At 51.5% G+C, this 20,483-nt stretch overlaps 1 protein-coding gene and 1 non-coding gene across 2 annotated transcripts; both read left to right on the top strand.

The window, feature by feature from the left end:
• The first annotated feature begins 669 nt into the window (after positions 1-669).
• LOC119153883 (collagen alpha-1(I) chain-like) lies at positions 670-7,025 on the top strand. Its single transcript, XM_037400841.1, has 4 exons — positions 670-711; positions 2,925-3,492; positions 3,898-4,000; positions 4,617-7,025. The coding sequence occupies exons 1-4, from the start codon at positions 670-672 to the stop codon at positions 4,705-4,707; spliced, it is 804 nt and encodes a 267-aa protein (XP_037256738.1). The 3' UTR covers positions 4,708-7,025.
• Positions 4,075-4,254, top strand: LOC119142575. Its single transcript, XR_005102334.1, has one exon.
• Positions 7,026-20,483: the final 13,458 nt, after the last annotated feature.

The raw sequence follows: 20,483 nt of genomic DNA, 5'->3' as shown, positions 1-20,483 counted from the left end.
CAAGTGCAAGATGGGCCAGGGTAGCCCCACTCACAGCCCATTCCCAAGGTGGCAGGAACCGGAGCGCATTGATGGTCCTGCTCAGGAGGGTAGGTGAAGTCGCTCAGTGTGAGCAGCCCTAGGACAGGCAGTTTGTTTGTGGTGGGAGTGGGCTGGGAGCACGCACAGAGCCAGGTTTTCACACGAGAGATACCCAAAGTACAAACTGATGTATGGGACAAGGGCTCAGCTTTACGTTTCAAACTCTCTGTCAAGTGTTTTTACCCATTTCACTCAGTGCCTGGACGTGTATGAGATGAACTTTCTGGTAAAAAAAAACCCAGTGGAGCTGGGTACCATGCTCAGCGTTTCTGACCTTGCCAAAGAACATGGGAGACGCCAGAAGGAACTTTGCTTTCAGAAGCTGGCGCACTGAAATGTTTCTCCCCTTTGCAAATCATGTGGAAAAGCTCTGCTGGCAGCAAACTGTCTGGTCTGCATGTTCTCCCCATGTGTGTGCTGGCCTGACTGATGAGCTGCAAACCCTTGAGCTGATAGTGCTTCCCACCCTCTGCTCCCCAAAAGGCAGGAAGTCACAGCTCCCTGCTTTCAGATGCCACGTGCTCCTTGCCATGAAGCTGACGTCCATGGGTCCCATGGGATATTCTGCATGGGGGCGACGGACCAGCCATGGTAGCCAATGGCCCCATCAACAGGAATCACAGGATTGTGGTCAGTGATGTTTCACACTACTGCAATAGTGACTCCAAAACCAGAAGGTCCAACCCCGGCGTGATCAGGCTCCTGAAGGCACACACTATTTTGTTTTGCTAACACTGTTTAAAGACAGGGCAGCTCAAATTTGCCCTGAGCTGCTCAGTTGTAACGTGGCACTGTGGGGAAGGGCTGTACAGAAAACCACAGTTGACACTGAAAGCATTTTGCTGAAGCACAGCATGAGAAAAACAAATTACTATGGCATAAACGAGGAAATCCATCATCAGTGGGAAGAGAAAGAGAGAATTGGTTTAAGGATCCACGTACGAGACTGTGACAGTAATCATATAACGGCCCTTTAAATGTCAAGGGGGATGAGCATGGTTTAATAGCAACAGAAATGCTGCCAAGCAGGGCGACATGTAACAAAGCAGACGGATGGATAGATCTACCTATTATCTGCTCCTTGGAGGAAAAGAAGAGGGAGATAATTCAGGTTTATGCTTGATCTAGTGTGTAAATCTCAGAGAGGTAATGTTTTCTTTTATCAAAAAGGAAAAAAAAAAAGAATTAGTTTGTTTTCAGAGCTGTCCCTGCCATCAGCCAGACAGCACAGGTTCAGCTGTATAAATGAGATACATAACATTAAAGCTGGCTACATCCCTGGCAGTATCACACCAAGGAAAAATGAAAGCATGGGGGTGTGTGGCAGCCTATCAGTTGCTGCTGGGCATCTGCATGGCCCTGTGGCTCCTGTCAGCAGTGCTGCAACAAAGAGGAGAGACAAAAATGGGTGTGTAAGGGAAGGGGGACACAGCAAACGTGTGCAGCAGGTGCACCGTTTGCAGCATTGATCATGAAATGCTTTTGCTTTCAGGCTCTGCATGCACATGCCCCTGTGCCACCCTGATGTGCTGCTCCAGAGGGAAGGATCTGTCTGTTTGGAGCAGGCTGTCCAGCTGCTTCCTGCACCTCCCTGCCAGGGTGGTGTTAAACAAGGTTGTGAGGCCCCTCTGATTCAGTTGGAAAAGCTCATCTTTTGTGAGGGTGCCCAGGGTGCCTGCACAGCCTCGCTGGCTCATCCAGCCCTGCAAGGAGCCTCATGTGGCCACTGCACATGACGTTCCAGGGTCCAGCCCTGGGCAGACTGCCTGCAGGGCTCTTCCACCATGCTCTGGATGCCTTCTGACACCATAAAAAGGATTTCACTGCGATCATATGGGAAAAACCCACTGAGCATTACCACATCCAACATTAAACCAGCAACATAGGAAAACCTGGGCTGTGTTGGGAGAGGGGAATATCCCTCGCCTTGTGACCACTGGTCAAGGGGCAGAAGGAAAGGGCTTTGTACCCTGAAAAGCGCAGAAGCGCATTTTGCAAAGTAAACTCCTTGAATCTGTGAGTCCTTATGTTTTCATTCATCCCTTTGCATCACAATTCCGTGTACAAAATGGGGATCACGACCTCTGATTTCATAGGGACTGGAAAGCCATTCCTTGGTATTTGTAAAACACTCCGTCTGTATATTTACAAAAGCCAGAAGAAACATCACAAGAAAATGAACAGTTTAGTATTCTGAGCAGGCTCTGAGCAGCATGCAGACCTCATGGCTTGGGCTGCACACTGACTAATGAGAAACCAGAGTATTGAATTACCTGCTCAGCATGCGGGGTGATGGGGGCTGATCTGCCCTCGCACAGTGTGGGGCTGAGCTCGTGGGACAACAAGTTGTCACCGTGTCATTCAAGCCCCTTGTTTGAATGTGCCTGCACCAAGAGGCCACACGATGGTTTCATGGGCAACCTGAAAGCCAGCGTTTGCTAGCGGTGGTTGGCTTGGCTTTACCAGCTGCTCTTCCTGCCCAGGTTTTGCATGTATGATTTAGATCTGTATGCATATTTTATAAAAGGTCTGCTAAAATGCGTTATTGCAGAAATAAAACAATGTGCTTATTCATTTTTAATCAGGGAGAAAGCTACTGCATGTGCGTTGTGGTGTTTTTCTTCTGTTGGGCTATTCACACTGAAATGTCTTGGAGGGAAATTTGTGATTAAATTACATGAGTAAGATACCTTTATTCACGCTGAAAAGCCTCTCACGCTTCACCAGGAGCGGAGCTGTCAGAGCCACTGGAAGAGACGCACAATTCAACGTAAACAGGCAGCCTCAAAAACCATCAACCGGGAATTCGATCTAAATACTGATTTACTCCGTATTAATGCCAGTGCGCTGCCAACACCGGCCCAGAGCCGCCTCCGGCCCCGCCATGTGCTGCGGTTGTGCCCCTCTGGGGAACCAAAACCCGCAGCCACCGGGCCGGCCCCCGAGCGGGCCTGGGTCACAGCTGCCTCCCCCGAGCCCCTCCGCCGAGTTCCCGGCTCTCGCCCCGCCAGTTTCGGGGGAAGGGCCGGACTGTGGGACCCGGCCCTGCTGCGGCCCCGGGGCCAGGCACGGCTGCGGGGGAGGGCACGGCGCCTTACCGCCAGAGGCAGCGTGCAAGGCCCAGCGCCCCGGGATGGCTCTGCCCTGCGTCCCGGACACTCGCCACCCGGCTGCCCGCCCCCGAGCCTGGCCCGGGGCCCGCCGGTTGCCATAACGACGACCGGGGCCAGGCTGGCCCTTTAAGGCGGTGCTTGGAGGACTGCGGGAGGCCGGAAGTGCTCTGCGAGGCGTTCTGGCCCGCGCGTCACCTCGGTGGTTTCTGTGGCCGTTGCGCTTCCGGCTCCGCCGGGCCTCGTGGTCGGGCCGGGCCGGGCCGGGGGAGCTGGGGCGCAGCGGGGGCTGAGGGACAGGGTATAGGGCTGGGCGTGTATTGTGGGGTGTAGTGGGGGCTGGGGAGGGGTGAACGGGGGGCTGTGGGGGGGCCAAAGGGGGTTTGGGATCCAGTGTGGGGGTTCGTGAGGGCCTGAGGGGCGGGCTGTAGTGTTGCGGTGGGGGCTGGGGGCAGGGAGGGAGGCGGTAGGAGAGCTGGGGCGCTGTGCGGGGCACAGACCCGCCGGGCGGTTCCTCCATGCGGGAGGGGTTGGAGCCCGCACCGGGGGGCAGTCCCATGGAGCGGGGGAGCGGGGGAAGAGCCGAGCTGGGTCCAAGGGCTGGAAGGGCCGGGGGGGTGCGTGGCGGGGGCAGGGGGGGCTCAGGGTGCGAAAAGCACAGGGGCCAGGACTATGGTTTTTCCTTAATGTTTTCGAATATCCGCAGGTTTGTGTCCCGTGGAGGGTTTCCGGGGAGGGCTCTGCCCCAGCGGAGCCGCAGCCCCGACGGTGACACTGGTGGTTATGGCGGCACTAGCTCCGTTGGTGAGGTGAGAACCGGGTGAGCCCAGTGCCACACTCCTGGGTGGGGGGCACCAGGGGGCTGCCGGCGCTGCAGCCAGCGCAGGGCTGGGGAAGGGCTGCTGGGTGGTGGGGCCAGCGGGCCCAGCCTTGTACCAGTCAGCCTCACCCGTGCCCGAGATCAGCTCCCAGGTGGGCTCCATGCTGGGGCTTATCCTGTGCAGTAACAGGTGTGAGCATTCATGCAGCATTTTGATGGTCATGTATGATACTGCATACAACACCTTCCCCCCCCACCCCCCCCCGCCCCAAGCCAAGGAAAAACAGCTGTTAGGTTAGTTTTCTTAATGTATACTGAATCATCTTTTGAAAACTTTCTAGAAAACTTAAACTGATACTACCCTTCCTTTCCAGACAAGTTTCACAGGTATGGAAAACAGAACTTAATGATACATTGCTCATACGTTTTTTCACCTGACTTCCCTAGATATTTTTTGAATTCTAAAACTTTCTTACCCACATTTTAAGGAATACTGATAAGGTGGTTTCTTTACTTGAGCAAATCATAAGGCTTTGTTGGAAGTTGTGTACTTTTCTCTCTCCTTATATCTGTGATTGCTTTGCTGTTTGTTTTTTCTCCTACAGCTGTGGAGTGCAGCTGGGGTCACAGCTGAGGTGGGCACATGCTCTCACAAGTGTGGGAAGGGCCTGTGCTGTGAACCTGATACCAAAGTGATCCTGGCTTCTGACAACTCTTTGAAGAAAAAAAAAAAAAAGGTGTTTTTTCCACTTGTGTGGGTTGGGTGATCTGGCTCACAGCAAGGTCACCCCACATGGTTGCTCCTGTACAGCTGAGGAGCTGCCATATGATTAGGAGGAAGAAGGTGCTCCTTAAACCAGCTTTACCATCAGACTGTTTTGTGTGTGACTGCAAGTGATCTGGCAGTGATCAGTCAGCTCTCTCAGGGAAGTTTTGCCTGTGAATGAATTAATATTTCATTGTAGCTAAAATGGGAGACCCTCCCTGCCCCCAGTCCCAGCAGAATGCTTCCTTTGCTTACCATGACCTGGCATTGGGATTTGCCAGGCTTATCTGTGAGCAGATTTAACTCAATAAAGCAGCAAAAACAAGCTAAGAGGAGGAAAATAAGCAACCCTCTAGCACGTGAATGAAGTTATGGGAAAGCTAACAGTATCATAGGTTGAGAGGGAGAGGACTCTGTAGTTTGGGGGAGGGAAATTTTTTTTTTCTGCCTCCCCCCCCCCCCCCCCCCCCCCTTTTCTCCTCACTGCAGTGGCTTTGTTTTGCATGGGAGCTGTGCTGTAGAACTCACAGTATGCATGGTGGCCATGAAGAAGCTGCCAAATGCTGTATTTCTAACCAAATCTTTAAAATGGGGGCACTGCACACCGGCAGCACGTGAGCTAGAAGAGTGTGATCTATGTGTCTGTCTTGGGAGCTCTAATATGCTCTTGCTCTGTCTGTTTCCATGCTGTTTTAACCAAATCTGTGAACTGCCCCTGATGATTTTAGTGGGGTGTTAATCTGGGAGCCTGATGGTTTAACAAGCTCAGTGTTAATTCTTTGTGTCACACGTACTTGTTCATCATCTGATTCTGCCAGGGTAACCACAACAGTATGAAGTGTATTTTTGAAGAAACACTGTTTATACTGTGCCCCTCAGCAGAAATGAGGTAGCATCTCTAGCTTGGGGCCTTCTGGTGCCAGACACAAATGCTGCATTCCTGTGACACAACACTGACCTGTATGAGCTCGCTTTGCTGGCTCAGACCAGTCTAGGAGGTTAATGCTGTGCCACATGACGCAGTATAAGCTCTGGGCTGTGTGTTGTGGCCATTTCAGCAGAAATGCAGTCATGTTCCCATGCCTGGAATGATCAGGCATGTGTGCTTGGATTAATCTGGCAGCCTTATTTTACTGTGACACTGCAGGCTTGAGAGCACCTTCCCGCCAGCTGGGAAGGAATTGGAGCCAAAAGTGGTAATTGGTGTGCTATTGGAAGTTTTCATGGTAGAAATGCTGTCAGGAAGGATTTTGAGGAGAGTTGGGGTTGGGATGCTGCTTCTCTTAGGTGTTTCAGTTGATGTTGATCCAGAGAAGACTGATCTGTGTAGGACAGTGGTCTCTAGCTTTAGCTGGATTTCTGTCTTAACACCCTGACTGGGCAATACCTCCTGCACCCAGAAAAGCTGCACTCTGTTCGCAGGATGCAAAGTCACACTCTTGGAGTTTGCAACCAGTTCTGCCTTTCTGCTTTGTCTCCTGATGTTGAAGTGATGTGGGCAGAGGTCTGACAGTCTCAGGCTGCAGTTAGAAGACATTTTGCTTGTGTACTACTGCAAACTGACATCCTTTGTCTGGTTTATTATTTCAACAAGCATTTCCCTTTCACTAATGTCAGTCTTCCCTGGGTCACAAATTGGTATTTTCATCCACATGGGCTGTCAGAACAGAGTGTTTGGAGCCCTAGACAGGGTGATTGCAAATGTCCTGATCTTAGTTGCACCTGGAAAATGAGCTGTATTTATCCCTTAAACTGAAAGCTTGAAAATTTGTAAGTGTTGCTGTACTTCAGACTTGTCAGGTCTCTAATAAAAGGAGGGAAAAGTTGGATATAAGTCAGAGAAGAATCTTCATTTTAAAAACAAAGTCATTTGTCTGACCAAGTATTGTCCTGTCAACTTAACTTTTGAACAATAAAGCATTTTCTCATTTCGGTTAACCTGTAACATAACTGTTTGCAGGAGGGCCCTGCATCATGAGCTGTGTGACAGCCTTGTGGTGTCTGATAACCTGATGCACATGCTGAGCAGCTACAGTGCCAGGGCCCAGTTTTCCCTGCAGCTTGCTCACTGTGGCTGAATGTCCTGGTTGTTTCTTTTCAGGTGCCTGGACCAGAAGATCGTTCTGCAGGATGGTGAGAGTGCTGCCCTTGCAGTTTGGTTAATACCTGTGCGGTCTTTTTAGGTTCTAGATAGTAGTTTTGCTGAACTAGATGGTAAACATAAATAAAATCTGGTTCTCAGACTTGACTTTCTTCCTTTCTTCATATTTAATACTTGATACTGTGCATGAACAAAGTAGAAAGGCTTTTAACATGCTGCCAGTGTGCATACAGTAAAGTAGGCGTATAAAGCTACTTCTGCGCTGACACTTGTGCCCGGGGCAGTCACATGCTGGTGATGTGTAGTGCTGTCTAGATGTGCTTTGGGGATCTGGAGGGGTAATACAATCTTGAATCAAACTCAGTGCTGAAGGATTTGAGAGCATCTCCTCAGTGTGCCAGTCTCCAATCCCCACTAGAGGGTGTGGAGCTCCACGGAATGGTTTGCTTTCACTGAAACTGGAAAACCAGGAGACTTTCTTCCTTTAATCGGATGCGCAGGCAGTGAGGCCACAGCGGGATTACATTCCTGTTGAAGATCCCAGCTCTGCGCTTTGGCAGCAGCCCAGGTTGTATAACCATCAGCCGGGCTTGCCGTGCACTCCATGTGATGGTGCTCAGCCCTGGCCAGTGTGCAGCCGGGAATAACTCGTAAGCAATGTGCGTGTGTGTCTGGGGGAGGCAGCTCTGCTATAGGTTTGATGCAGTTAGTGCCCACCGCCAGCACGGGTAGCTGGAAGAGGTTGCTTGGAGGGTTAATTTGCACATGCCAAGTTCCCTTTCCTTCCTCCTGGGTAGTAAAATGTGCCCTGGCTAAGTAAATAGTAACTTTTCACTTGCACTGGAAAGAGCCTGGCTCTGAGATTTCCTTTCAGAGGTAGAGGGGATTTCCACTTGATCTGCAACGCTCCCAAGCCGAGCGTGAGGCTAGCATGCTGTGAAACGCCGTGAACCCATGCTGCTCACTGGGTTGTGCGTGTTCTTTGTACTCATGGGAGGTGCCACAGAAGTCACTCAGCTGCTGGTGGCCATGCTGGCTCCTTGGCCAAGCACAGGATTTCTTCCTCACTTAAGTTTGACCTCCAGGGTGACATTAAGAATGAATTCCTGAGCAGAACCGAACCCAGCAATGCTGGCTTTGCTCCAGCACTCGCAGTGCTTGAGGAGCACCCAAAGGAGAGATGTGCATCTTTGTGAGTATGTGATTGCTGTGGCTGGAGATGCGGGCGAGTGTACGCTTCTCTCCAGCTGTGGGTACCAAGTGGAGTCTGTGGACATTTCAGAGCTCGATCATTACATCTGAGAGATAACAGTTCTTGGCTGCAGCATGATGTCTGCTGGGTACTGCTCCTGGCACGCCTGGTTGGGTGTTGGGGTGCAGGCTGGCTGGGGAGCCACAGGGAGGCACCCGAAAGGGGATGGTGCTTGTGAAGCTGATGAGCTGTGTGAGTGTTGAGGGTGGGGAGGTGATGGGGTGCCTGCGGGAAGGGCAGCCCTGCAACGGCTTTTCTGCCTTTGCTTTGTTTTCAAGGAAACTTTGCATCCTTTTGACCTTGTGGCTTCTGCAAAAATGTCAATGTTGTTTTTGAAGGTTTTAATTTGGAATGGGTCAGCAAGGAGCTGGTCACCATTTGCCTTTTGAAAAAAAAATGCTTTTCCCCAGCTTCTCCTGGGGAATGCTGTGTCTTAATACAGTCACATATGCACAGGACTGCCAAGCGCAGTCCCCAGCCCATCCCGGCACCTCTCCCAGGGTATTGCTGTAAAAACAGTCCAGTGGCTGAAGTAATTAGTTGCACAGAAGCACTGTTACAGTAAAAGCCTCTTTGGGCTGACAGGTACAGGCAGGATGCAGCCTCCCCTGGCTCGGTGTACTGAGTTCTCTGCTTAGCCAACATGCAAAGTCGATTAGAGATTGTAAACAGCCTTCATTTGAGGAGAGCACAACTGACCTGGCAGAAGTGGGTCAGTTGGATATTTGGGGCTATGTAAGTTGAAAATCATGCTTAAGGATCTTATTTGTTTATCAGCTGGAGTGGCTCAAATGGCATTGCAAAAGTGGCTTGTGTCTGTCTGGCACTGGGCAATGCATCCCCGGTCCCTGCTTGCCTGCTCTGGAGCCTCTCATGGCCTTGAGCAGGCGCGTGCCCCTGGGTTTGCTTATCACTGGCCCATTTGGTTTTCCTATGACTTGAAGCTGCTGTGAGCCTCTTAAACAACTGAGAATTTACTGCCAAGGCAAAGAGAGTAAGTAGGCGAACACCCCAGCCAGTCAGTGTTGGTATTGCATGGATACGTTTTGAAACCTGTGTTGTTTTACTAGTTTTGCGTGCTAATTGGGCAAAACTAATCCCCACCACAGTTAGCTCCAGGCTCACCCAGAAGGGGGGTGGTTTTAAACCATGTAGTCAACAAGGTGCTTGTTTCTCTGTCCCTTGCCTGCATCAAGGTGGGCAATGTCAGACAGCTTGTCTGAGGGTTCCACAAGTCCCCAGCAGGTCAGTGCTGGGCAGCGCCAGGGTGGCTGTGAGCACTGGTGAGCTGCAGAGGGACCCAGGAGAGGTGCTGGTGGGAGTGATGGGTGTCCACACGAGAGCTGCACCCAAATGCACTCTGGCCTCTAATGCAGTGCTTTGACCCAGCTCTCCACACACACGCTGTTTATTTTTCTTTCCCAGCTGTGAAGAAGGTAGTGTGCAAAGTGCTTTGGCCACCACTGTGGCTCCATGTTTTTCCAAATACAACCTGACCGTCAAAGCATGAGTAATTGTTTGGAGGAGCCTTGTCTGCCATTTGCGCCCTGTGCGCTGTGATAAGGTCAAGCCATGCACTTGTTTGTGCCGTTTGCAAGCCATTCCTTCCTGCATGGGTAAGAATAGCTCATCTTACGAGTACATGAGTCTCCAGAGCAATGAGTTACCTGCTTGGATGTGCTCCCCGCGCTGATGGTGAGCCGAGAGGAAGCATGCTTTGTTGGAGCAGGGCTTTTGCTTGCTGGAGGGAACATTGCTCTTTGGCAGGTCACAGACGTGGTGGCCCTCCAAGTGCTGCTTTACCCTGCCCTGGGATAGTGCCCTGCCTTCCCTCGCCATGCAGCAGAGCCCCTCGTGGTCCCTGGGTCTCTGCAGCTTCTGATTGTCTCCAGCTCTGTCAGCCTGCTTGAAAACAGCTCCATGGATGGCAGCAGCTCTAATGTTTTGCATGGGTGGGTGGGCTGCCCTGCTGCAGCATCCAACCTGTTCTTCCAGCCACAGGGAGCTCACCTCCACTCTGTTCTTCCCTTATGCTCTTGGGTCCTTGTCTCCCAGTGCATGGGATTTCTCTGTTCTTCTCACCCCATGCCCCAAGACGGTTCCTCTGGCCACTCTGGGGACATTGGGATAGGAGCTGCCCCAGCAGCCTGTGGCTGCGGGAAGGGAGCTGCGGTGCTTGCTGTGCCCAGCTCATGCTGGCTCTTCTTACTCCTTGCAGGGAGCTGACGCAACTTTCTCGCCTGGCAGAAAAGCATTTTATAGTTGCTGGAATAAGGAGCTAGGCTGGCCCACAGAAGGTCCTGGGGGGCTCTGGGTGAGCCAGACCTCTGCCTTTTGGCAGCATCAAGCACTTACGTCAGCTCTGCAGGCCGGGGAGCTACAGCCTCTCTGGCTCTGCTTGTCCTTGCCTGCTGCCTGTGCACGGCTTTCTCAGTTCCTCCATTTGTGACTGGTGAGGTCATACTCTGTGTGTCCCGTGGGTTTTTGGAAAAAGTTCTGCTCATTGTGTTTTTGTGGGGAGATTGGGAACCCTCCTGCAATATAACCCAGGGCACTGAGCACAGATACCACTTGCAATCTTCTCTCCTGCTTCTCACCACAGCACTTTGGGAACGCACCAGGAGAGCTGGGGTTGTTCAGCCCAGAGAAGGGAAGGCTCCAGGGAGACCTTTCAGTGGCTTTCCAGTACCTAAAGGTGCTGACAAGAAAGCTGGGGAGGGGCTTTTTAAAAGGGCATGTAGTGATAGGGCAAGGTGGGGTGGCTTTAAACTGGAAGAGAGGAGATCTAGATTAGATATGAGGAAGAAATCCTTCACTGTGAGGGTGGTGAGATACTGGCACAGGTTGCCCAGAGCAGCTGTGGGTGCCCCATCCCTGGCAGTGCCCGAGGCCAGGCTGGACGGGGCCTCTGGGCTAGTGGAAGGTGGCTGGAAGGAAGGAAGGGGGGATGGAACTAGATGATCTTTAAGGTCCCTTCCAACCCAAACCATGCAATGATTCCAGGAACTGGGTTTTTTAATGACTTCTTAGTAATTGTTCTTACTGCAGGGGAAAATCCTGCTGGACTCAAAGCCCTGGAGATCTCAGTGCTTACCTGAAGTGGAGATCTTCAGGTAAGGTCAGCCCCGAGCTTGCCAGCCAGCTGGCACCATCTGGTCCCTGCTGAAGCTGCCCAGCAGCACTGCCTGGGACAGCAGGCAGCTCTGCAGTGATGGCAGCCAGATCTTCATTGCAAAAATGGTTATATGTGCACTGAATGCAGGATGGCAGAGTCAGGCACTTGGGTTTTGGGAAATAGTGCCCTTCCAACATGCAGCTGATTCCTTTTCCCTGGCAGGAAAGTGCCTCAGCCCATGGCAGGGCTGTGATACCATCACCATACATGAGGGTCAGCTGTGGTGTGGTAGCATCCAGGGGGAATGACTTGGCTTTTCAGCCCATTTGGATGGCAGACTTCTTTTGGGAGAAGTAAAAATTAAAGTCGTGACTTGGACCAGGCAGAAAATTCTCTATAGTAACTTTATTTCTTCCATAATGGCAGGGGGGGAAGCCTCTCCACTGGAGAGCTCTGGTTGCAGGTGCAGTAAAAGCAGTCAGTGCCCTCTCTGCTGTCCTTGCAGACACTGGTGATAACTGATAGTGCCACACAGCTCTGCCACCCACCAACATGACCTGATAAGGAGATTTGTGCTTGACAATGTCTGTATAACCTGCTGGGCCAGAGCAGCCACGTTCATCTTCTTTTCAGAGTAATCAGGATCTGCTAAATGGAAAAAGGGGAAAATCAGTCTTGGAGAAGGTGGTGTGAGCTGTCAGGCTTCTCTTGGCAAAACTGAGTGCAAGGCTGATGGCTTTTGCTCAGCTGGAGCAGACACTGCAGGCCCCTCCTCACCAGCCAGCACAAGGCACAGAGGACAAGCCAGAGCCAGCCTCCTTCCCTGATTTTCCACATCAAATTAGTCTTTCAGGCTGAATAATTATTCTCTCTTCCAGGCAGGGTTTAACCGGGTTGGTTTTATTGATAAGATGAGGGTTCTCTTCCTAAGTAATGAATTCTGGTCACAGAGCCCTAGTCTGGCTGTCTCCTACGTATCCCCACGCTGAAAGATGCTTCCTGGGTACAGAAAGGTTGGGGCGTTGTGATGCTGTGACTGTTTCGTCTTACAGTCCTTGATCCCAAATTCAGTGTTCTAGAATTACAGTTTCTTCCTTCTTCTTTAAAGTTTCTTGGGGTGAAAAAGTAATAAAACCAACCCGAAAACCCAAACCCTCCAAATCTGGCCTGACTGGGGCTTTTGGTATTGGAATTTCCTGTGGAACAGAAAAGCTGGGACTGGCCAAGAGGTCATAAAAGATGTGTGAAAGTAAAACCCACAGCAAGGCAGCCTGCTCTGCTGGGCTCCCCTGATTTTGCTGGAATCTGTTCTGTGCTCTCACCTAGTTGTTTGTTTTGAACTGGTCTGTGCACAATGTTCTGGACTTAAAATATGTGCCCTGTTCCCTGAGTGAGAAGGCAGCCCCTTGGGTGGGACTGCCGGGAAAAGGGACCCGCTGCTTCCTGCAGCCAGCTGCAGCGAGGAAGGGTGCGGGGCGTGAGACCCTGCGGGCACCTAGGTGTAGAGGGTGGAGGAAAGCACACTTCCCCTGGCCACGGGATGGAAAAAAAATACCTGATCCGTTGTGAGACATCTAATGCTGAGTGTTTTTCCTTCTAGGTAGAAAGCACGAGAGCAGTTGGTGCCTTTGGCCACCCGTGGGAGCTTGGCTTTCTCCAGTTTTACAATGGGAAAAGCAAGGTGTGTGGCCTGGCCCTTTTGTGCAGGCACCAAGCAACCAGCTGCTGCTTCTGGTGCTCTCCCCTCCTGGAGCTGTGGGCAGGAGGCCTGAGGCAGGGTGAAGAGAGGCAGCTTGGTAGGGGCATGCAGGGGACAGGTCCCAGCTCCCAAGAAGGAATGCCACCAGGGCTGCCAGTGCCCCGAGCCCTCCTGCAAGATGCTGTGTCCAAAGGCATTGTTGCCAGCTCTGTGACCCAGCTGAATGGGCACCAGTGTGAATTAACTCAAGGGCAAATGCACACAGGTTCACAGCCTAAGGGCTGAGTGGGGCCAGGGCAGTTGCTGAGCCATCTGGAGGAGGCTGGCACACGGTGCCGACAGGAGAAGGGGAGAGGAAAATGAGGCTTGTGGAGCTATGGAGGGATGGTGTTGTCTCTGCATCACTGGTCCCTCCTCATCCCTCTCCGTCACAGCCTTTGTCATGCCCTGATACTATCTTGCAAGCCCAAGCAGAGGGAAAGGGCTGCCAGGGCCATGGTGGATGGTGTCGCTGTGTGCAGCAGCAGTGCCCATCAGCTGCATCCTGGGGTGCTCATCCAAGCCCAGGAGTGAAGATGGATTGTAGGTTGGCGACCGATTGTGTCCTCTGGTGCCAGATCCTGGTACAAAGCCAGCTGCAGAGCAGCAGCCAGGGTTGTAATGCAGTCAAGCAAATCCTCCATCAGCTGAGCATGAAACGGATACGTACGTGTGCAAGTCAAAAATAATGATGAAGGAGGCAGAGATGTTTGCGTATACACCTGTGTTTTACCTCAGCTGCAGACAGGCCAAATCCGGAGTGCTGGAGCTGGGCTGGGAGGACAGACAGACCCCATGAGAGGGGAGCAGGTCCTGTGGGGCAGGGGAGATGCCCTGGCTGCAGCAAATGGAGGCAGAGTGGGCAGGTGGCTGTCAGGGTGGGGTGAGCTGCTGAGCAATGGGGAAAACTGCTTTGACTTCCAAAGCATGTCCCAGCAAGTGCCCTGCTCTGGAGGTGGCTTCTGCACTTGCACTAAGCCCTCAAGCACCATAGCCATGGCCACGTTACTGCTCTGCCGGGCCAGTCCTCAAGAGCTGGCTGGGAGCAAGGACCGTGCAGCCACATGCTGGGAGCCCAGCTGTGCTCCGAGGCTGCCTTCTGCTCTCCCCTCTGCTGCTCCTGGCTTGTGCTTAGGCTGGAAAAGCTTTGAGGTCTGGGCCTGGCAGGCTGGACCTTGAGCTGGGACGTGAAGTGGTTAATTCCCTCACTCTGTTATGCAAAACATTGAACTTTGCATTATAAGAAGAGGAAGTGTCTGTATTTTCACTCTGATTTGTGCAGGAATTGAGAGCAAGGAGATTTCAGGCTGTGGCCACTTCTGTGGGGTAAACAGCTTGAGAACTGCTTGGTTCCCATCTTTTCTCCCTCTCCACCACCTGTTGAAGAGGCTACAGCAGCTCCCTTAAGTGTGACATCTGGGAACAGTGCTAGCAGAGCCACCAGTCCAGCCCAGATCCTTCCACTCCACTCCGCATCACTCAGCCTTCAGTGAGGGCTCATCCTTGCTAAGAGGCTGCTTTTAGCTGCTTCCCTTGGGAGCCGTTTTTAGGTCTGGCTGTAGTATTGGTCTTCCTGCAGCAGCAAAGTCCTGCATTCACTGCTGGAAGGAGAGCACAGGCTGCGGGAGGGTGGTGTCTGGGTGTCTCACCACCCTGACCGTGGGGAAGGGACAGGCTGGGGCAGCCTGAGCATCGCTTGGGCCCTTAGTTCCCACCCGCAGCAGGACTGCATGGCAGGAGTTGATTTCAATCACTGTGCTGTGATGATGAAGGGAGGGGGCAATCAAAGAAAGCTCAAAAATATATATATTTTTAAGCTGTAGCTAAGAAATCTGCCATGGCTCCAAGTTGGACCTTCCACCAGAGGTGAGCAGGCTTAATTTGACAGCTATTTCTTAAATATTTTAAAATCTGCCTGGAATAAACTAAATGCTTCCGAGTAGTGACCTAAATTCCACTTGCTGTAAATTTCATTAGAAAGTGGATTTGTGTGCCTGCCAGGAGCAGGCCACTTTGCAGCTTCATTGATCTGCCCAAACCATGTGCTGTGCAAGTGCCTTCCTCAGCAGATTTTTAAAAAGCACACTGCTGCATGCTGCTATCCTGAAATGTGGCTTGTTTTCTTGCTTTTTTCCTTTCTTCCTCTCTTTTTCTTTTTCATTCTTGGTGCAAATGCATCATTTGTTTACTAATCATGTCGCATCCTTAGCTGCAGAGTCATCCCACCGGCTGTGTGGGCAAGGATATATCAGCTGGGAAGGAAAATGTCACTCTCCTTCAGCTTGCTTGATGTGCTTTGCTCACAAATCCCCATCCCATGCTGCTGAGGCCAAAGACTTTTGTGACCCTGGGGGCTGCCTGCAGCTCTCTGCTTTCCAGTGAGGTCCCCTGTGGTTCTGACACCTCCTCGAGGAAGCTTCCTTCCCTTCTGCTGTCCCCAAATCGCTGTCTATCCCCATGCAACCACAACTTTGAATCTTGTGGAGAGGTGTGATGGTAGCACAGATGGCATATACTGAGGCTTACCAGGGACAAAAGCCTGGGGAGACGTGGTGCTGCCAGACCTGTGGATGCAAGAGCAACATGCATCTCCCCAAGCCTGAGCAGGGTCATGCAGCTGATGCTGAATCCACTTCTTGAGGCAGCATGTCTGTGCCCCCCTGCCAGGTTAAAGGTGGGGGGTGGGGGGGAGCTCTGTGCAGCCACCACAGGCATGTAGGGCCTATGCAAAAATACAGGTGTTCCTGTATTGTCAAACACCTAGCAATTGCCTGGTTGGCCTGAATTAACATGTGATGGGAAAGGTGATGTGTCCCTGTAGCCCTGAAGCTGTGTACCCAAGCCCTGCCATCCCCACAGGAACCCTGTTCTGGGGCTGTCCCTGTCCCCCTGGCACTTCTGCCTTTTTCTCTGCATGAAGCTGATGCTCCTGTGGGCACCTCCAGCCTGGGGATAGGCTACGTAACAGCATGAAGCCCACCATGTTTTTGTGGCTCAGGGAGGGGCATGCACCCTGGGCACTGTGTGCGGAGCAGGCACACCGCGGCTGAGGCAAAGCAGCAGGAAATAAAGGACTAACTGACAAGCCTGTCCTACAGGAATGAAGTGCTGGCACCTGGCAGGAGCTGTGGCCGCTATTCCCAGTTCAGAGCATGTGGCAGAGTTGGCTTTTGAAGAGCAACTTTCCTACACGAGGATGGTCCCAGCACTGCCAGGCTGGTGCAGAAAGCAGACGGTTCCAGCAGTGGGCTTGGATGCAGGAGTGCACGCTCACGTTGAAGGTATGTCTAAGGGAATTGCTTGCGCCTCAAAGATGTGGTCTCCAAAGAGTGACATTACAAGATGGGTGTTTCCCTCGGCTGCCTCTAGAGATGGAGCCTATGCAGCTGGCAGCACGGGAGGGACTGAAAATACCCCAAAGCCAACAGGAGGGGTGACTAGTGTTAAGGGTGGAGGTTGGAGAGAAATATCCCTCTCTTCCAACCAGTGTATGTGTGTCTTGCTTATGCCTGAACATTGGGAAAAGATGTTCTGGGGGGCCTCCAGTGCTCCTCTTGCTATATGGGTGATGAAAGTGGGAAGAAATGCCTGGGCTGGAGCTGTGGAGCACAGGGCTGTCCTGCCTCCTGCCGAGGATTGCCGCAGAGGGGGCTTTCTTGGGCTGAGTTTTGGCAAGATACTGGCAAAGTTGATTCAAAGCAGCAGCAGCCTTTCCGCTGCCTCTCCCTCCCCTTTGGCTGCCAGCACAGGCGATGCCGAGGTGCAGTGAACCCGGCTCTCCTCTCCCCTGCGAGCGGAGCTGCTCCACCTCTGCTGTGTGATGGCCATTGATTTTCAGAAGTGAGAAGCCTAGGGCCTGAACACAGCCTGGGCCAGCTATATGGGCTGTCTTGGGGACAGGGCCTTGCTGGCTGTCAGCATGCAGACAAGGGCTAAATTAATTTCCCATAAATCTGAAATCCTCTGCCAGTTTGTCAGCTTCTCAGCATCTCTGCTGGAGTTGCCTGTTATTTATTGCCTGAGGTCTGAGGAGATGTGCGGTAGGTCTTGCCGAGGCAATGGCCCAGGTCCCATTCCCTCCCACCACCAGCACCCTGAGCTTTTCCTTACTCTGGCCACTGATGCAGAGTTTCTCCTGGCCACAGGTGGAAGCCCTAAACCCCAGGGTTCGTCTGTCCCCAAGCCTTGTCTGGCCCCAGCTGTGGGAAAGGCAGGGAGGAAGAAGAACTGGAGGCAGGATGTCTCCTGGCTCTCTCCTGCTTTGGTTTTGGGCAGCGTGGGTGGTTCAGCCCCTTTGAAGGGAGGCAAAGAGTGCCCGGGAAGGGAGCTCTGCAAGCTCACCCGTCTGTGCCTGGCAGAGGGGTGCTGAGACCACGCTTGCCCGGCTGTGGCCAGGCGCCGGGCTGGCACCGGGAGCTTCCCTGCTTTGTCTCCTGCCCAGTGCGGTGATGCTGCTCAGCAGCCCAGAAGCCTGGATGGAGCAAATGCAGCTGCACTTGTTAGTGCCGAGGAAAGGGGTGGTCAGGGTGTAGCTGCTGGGGGAATCTGGTTCTAAATGTTGGGAGCATCACCAAAGCAGCAGTTTATCTCTGCAGTCCATGAGGGGGTTAAGTGAAAAATGAAATTTCACTCTATCTCCTTCCTTGTGCTTTCTCATCTCTGCCAATGGAGCTGAAGATGGGGGAGGATTTTTTTTCTATATTTAGCTTTGGAGAAATTGCTATAACTAATCGGCTTTAGGATACTGGGCCCTCTTTTATTTTATCTTTTTCTGTCACTAGGACCTTGTCATGTGGCTGTGTGGACTGCGACTCGCTGGCTCTCTCTGTTTGCTGGGCTCAGTTTTTTTCATGGAGTCAATTAATAACCCATAAAAATAACACCTCCAGCTGTTCCAGTTGCAGCTGCTGGGCTGGAGTCTAATTACCGGGCCTTGGATCCCAAATCCTGCTTTGCATGTAAAAGTGTCAGTGAATAGGAACAGGCAGAGGAGATGGCAATGCAAGAAAGGAATGTGGTTTGGGGTGCTATTTTTAGCCTTTTCAAGCCAAATGTAAAAAGACCCTTAGGCTGCTTGTGTCCTGCTGAATGTGATCATATGCATGATATTGTTCCCATGCCACAGCACAGCAGCCAGGGTGGGTTGGGGTTTATTTTTGGCAGTTAGCTTGCCTACATTTAAAACCTCCTTCTGGGTTAGTTTGAGTGGTCCTGTGTTGATGTGGCTTACACCCATGTACTAATGTTCTTTTGCCGTCACCTCTAGTTCTCTGTGTGTTGCTGAACGTGCCAGTGCTGGATGTGGCCACAGCAACGATGGGGAGGGAAGGCACACAGTTGATGGCCCTGTGCGGAGCTTGCATCTCAGAGAGTGGTGGTAAAAGGGGTGTCTGCCCCCCCCCCCCCCAAATGTCCTCTCCTACTGACTGAGAGACAAAATCAATTTAGCTGGAGTTTGATAGGTACACAGTGATCTTCCTCCCATGTCATCCTGCCTATCTTGCACCCTCTTCTGCTTCCCAAGCTGGATGTCATCTTTGCTGGGCAGATTTGTCCTCTGCTCTTCTGGAGCCTGGGGATCTTGCCTCTGATCGGCTGGTGCTGTCTCAGCTCCCACTGCTGCCGTATTTATTTGACTTCTTGCTACCTCCTAGCTGCTCAAGACCTCTCTCCTTTCTTGCCTCCCATGGAAGCAGTGCAGGAAGGGCCCAGGAGAGCCCAGGTGCCACAGGATAGTGGGGACAGAGCCCTAAGGAAGCACTGGGCTTGTTTCCAGTCTCTGACCAAGGAGTTGTACCACGGCACATCGGTTCTTTTCACCATTGGGCTCTTGTTTAATTCAGACTCAGGCCAGTAATGACCAAAAGCAACTCTAACAGAACAGCTGTTCATTAGCTAATTTGAAATACTTAGTGGTCACATGTTAGTCTGTAGCTACCAGTTTGAAACCGCAACTGCAAATAGGCTTCCTGTGCTGGAGATCATCCCCTTCATTAAACCAAGTTATTCTGAGACTGCTATTTGGAAGCTGCCCTCAGAAAAAACTCCTACACACCCCACTTGCACAGGGGTTACAGAGACAGTGCTTGACTCAAAAGGCAACTCCACCTCTTCCTTCTCTGCTCAGGCTCCCCCTGCCCCATGCTGACAGCTACAAGAGCCAGGAGCTGTTAAATACATCATCTCTTACCCCTAGAGAGATGGAGCCAAATTCTTGGTGGGTATCCCTTCAGTGGACCTCTGCTACCGGTTCACTAATCCAGAGATAGAGGATGCTATCAATCTCTGTTTGCTCTTGCCTAGCAAAGAGATTGCAAACATGGCTTTCCATCATGCAGTACATTAGCCAAATTAATTCCACGACAGAGAGTCAGCCAGTGGTGCTCAAGGCTGAGACAGATTAATGCTGCAGCCAGGTCAAAATCAGCAGAGCTGCTGCTTGCAGTGTGCCAGCTCCTTGGATCTGCAGCCATCCTTCTGCTCAGCAATGCCCTCCTGTCTCACACTTTTCAGGAGCATTTGAACTTGCTGGAATCAGTGACACAGACAATTCAATTGGAAGGAACATCTGTCTCTAAATTGTGCTCCCCATTCAGGCTGCCACCGCTGCAAGTGGGTGACATTTTTTATGTCTTGCTTGCTTTCTTTAATCTCCCAAACACAGGCACGCCTGTGGAGCACAGGAAGGTTCCTCCCCCATGACAAGGAAAAAGAAATTAGCAAGCAGATCAAGTGTGTAGAGCAAATAATGAGATTGCCTTGGATACAGGACTGGAATTCATGCAAAGAATTATTCTGATCAGAGAAGATAAGCAGCATTTCTAGGGCCCACAAATAGCATCGTGAAACTTACACTTCTCAAGTGTTTTCTAAGAGGTTCTTGGATGAAGGCTGCCAGCACAGGCTTGATCCACAGACAGTGCAATTTAAAAAATAAACCCTGAAATAGCTATACTGGTAGTTATTTTGCTGTGCAAGTGCCTTATAATGATATGCCTCATTTTCCTTGAGACACAGGAATAAGCCATACAGATACTCACGCTGTTATGCTGGCAGAGCAGCAGCCACAAAGGCGGCTTGTCCCGACGGAGCTCCAGTGAAAGGGCGCAGGGTTTGCCCACAGGGTGCAGACCAACTGCCAGTGGAGTTACTGCGTACTTTAAAAGGAGCTGGATTTGTGGGGTACTTTAATAATAAGTAATTTTTTCTTATTACTCATCTGGTATTAAAAATAAAAATAAACATTTTGCAGGCAAACGGGGACAGAGTCTATACCAGGTGAGTGACCATTCAATAGCTTGATTCAATGCCTGTTGAAATAGATGAGAGTATTTGTACTGTTAGCCTAATGAAAAAGAGGGATAGTAGACAGCCTTTGTTTTTATTTTTATAGGACATTTACTCATCGTTGTATTTGCTGTGCCTCTTGACTGAGACTGATAATTTTCTAAGGATTGAAAATTGTTATTAATGAACTGATGAGATCCAGGCAGTCCTTTA

The sequence above is a fragment of the Falco rusticolus genome, chromosome 1, assembly GCF_015220075.1.
Source record: "Falco rusticolus isolate bFalRus1 chromosome 1, bFalRus1.pri, whole genome shotgun sequence".
Lineage (NCBI taxonomy): Eukaryota > Metazoa > Chordata > Aves > Falconiformes > Falconidae > Falco > Falco rusticolus.
This window is presented reverse-complemented; position numbering and strand designations above follow the sequence as displayed.

Coding starts and splice junctions, on each gene's coding strand:
- LOC119153883 (XM_037400841.1), top strand. CDS start 670: ATGGTAGCCAATGGCCCCATCAACAGGAATCACAGGATTGTG. Junction 712..2,924: donor ACAGGAATCACAGGATTGTG/GTCAGTGATGTT, acceptor TATTAATGCCAG/TGCGCTGCCAACACCGGCCC. Junction 3,493..3,897: donor AGCGGGGGCTGAGGGACAGG/GTATAGGGCTGG, acceptor GAATATCCGCAG/GTTTGTGTCCCGTGGAGGGT.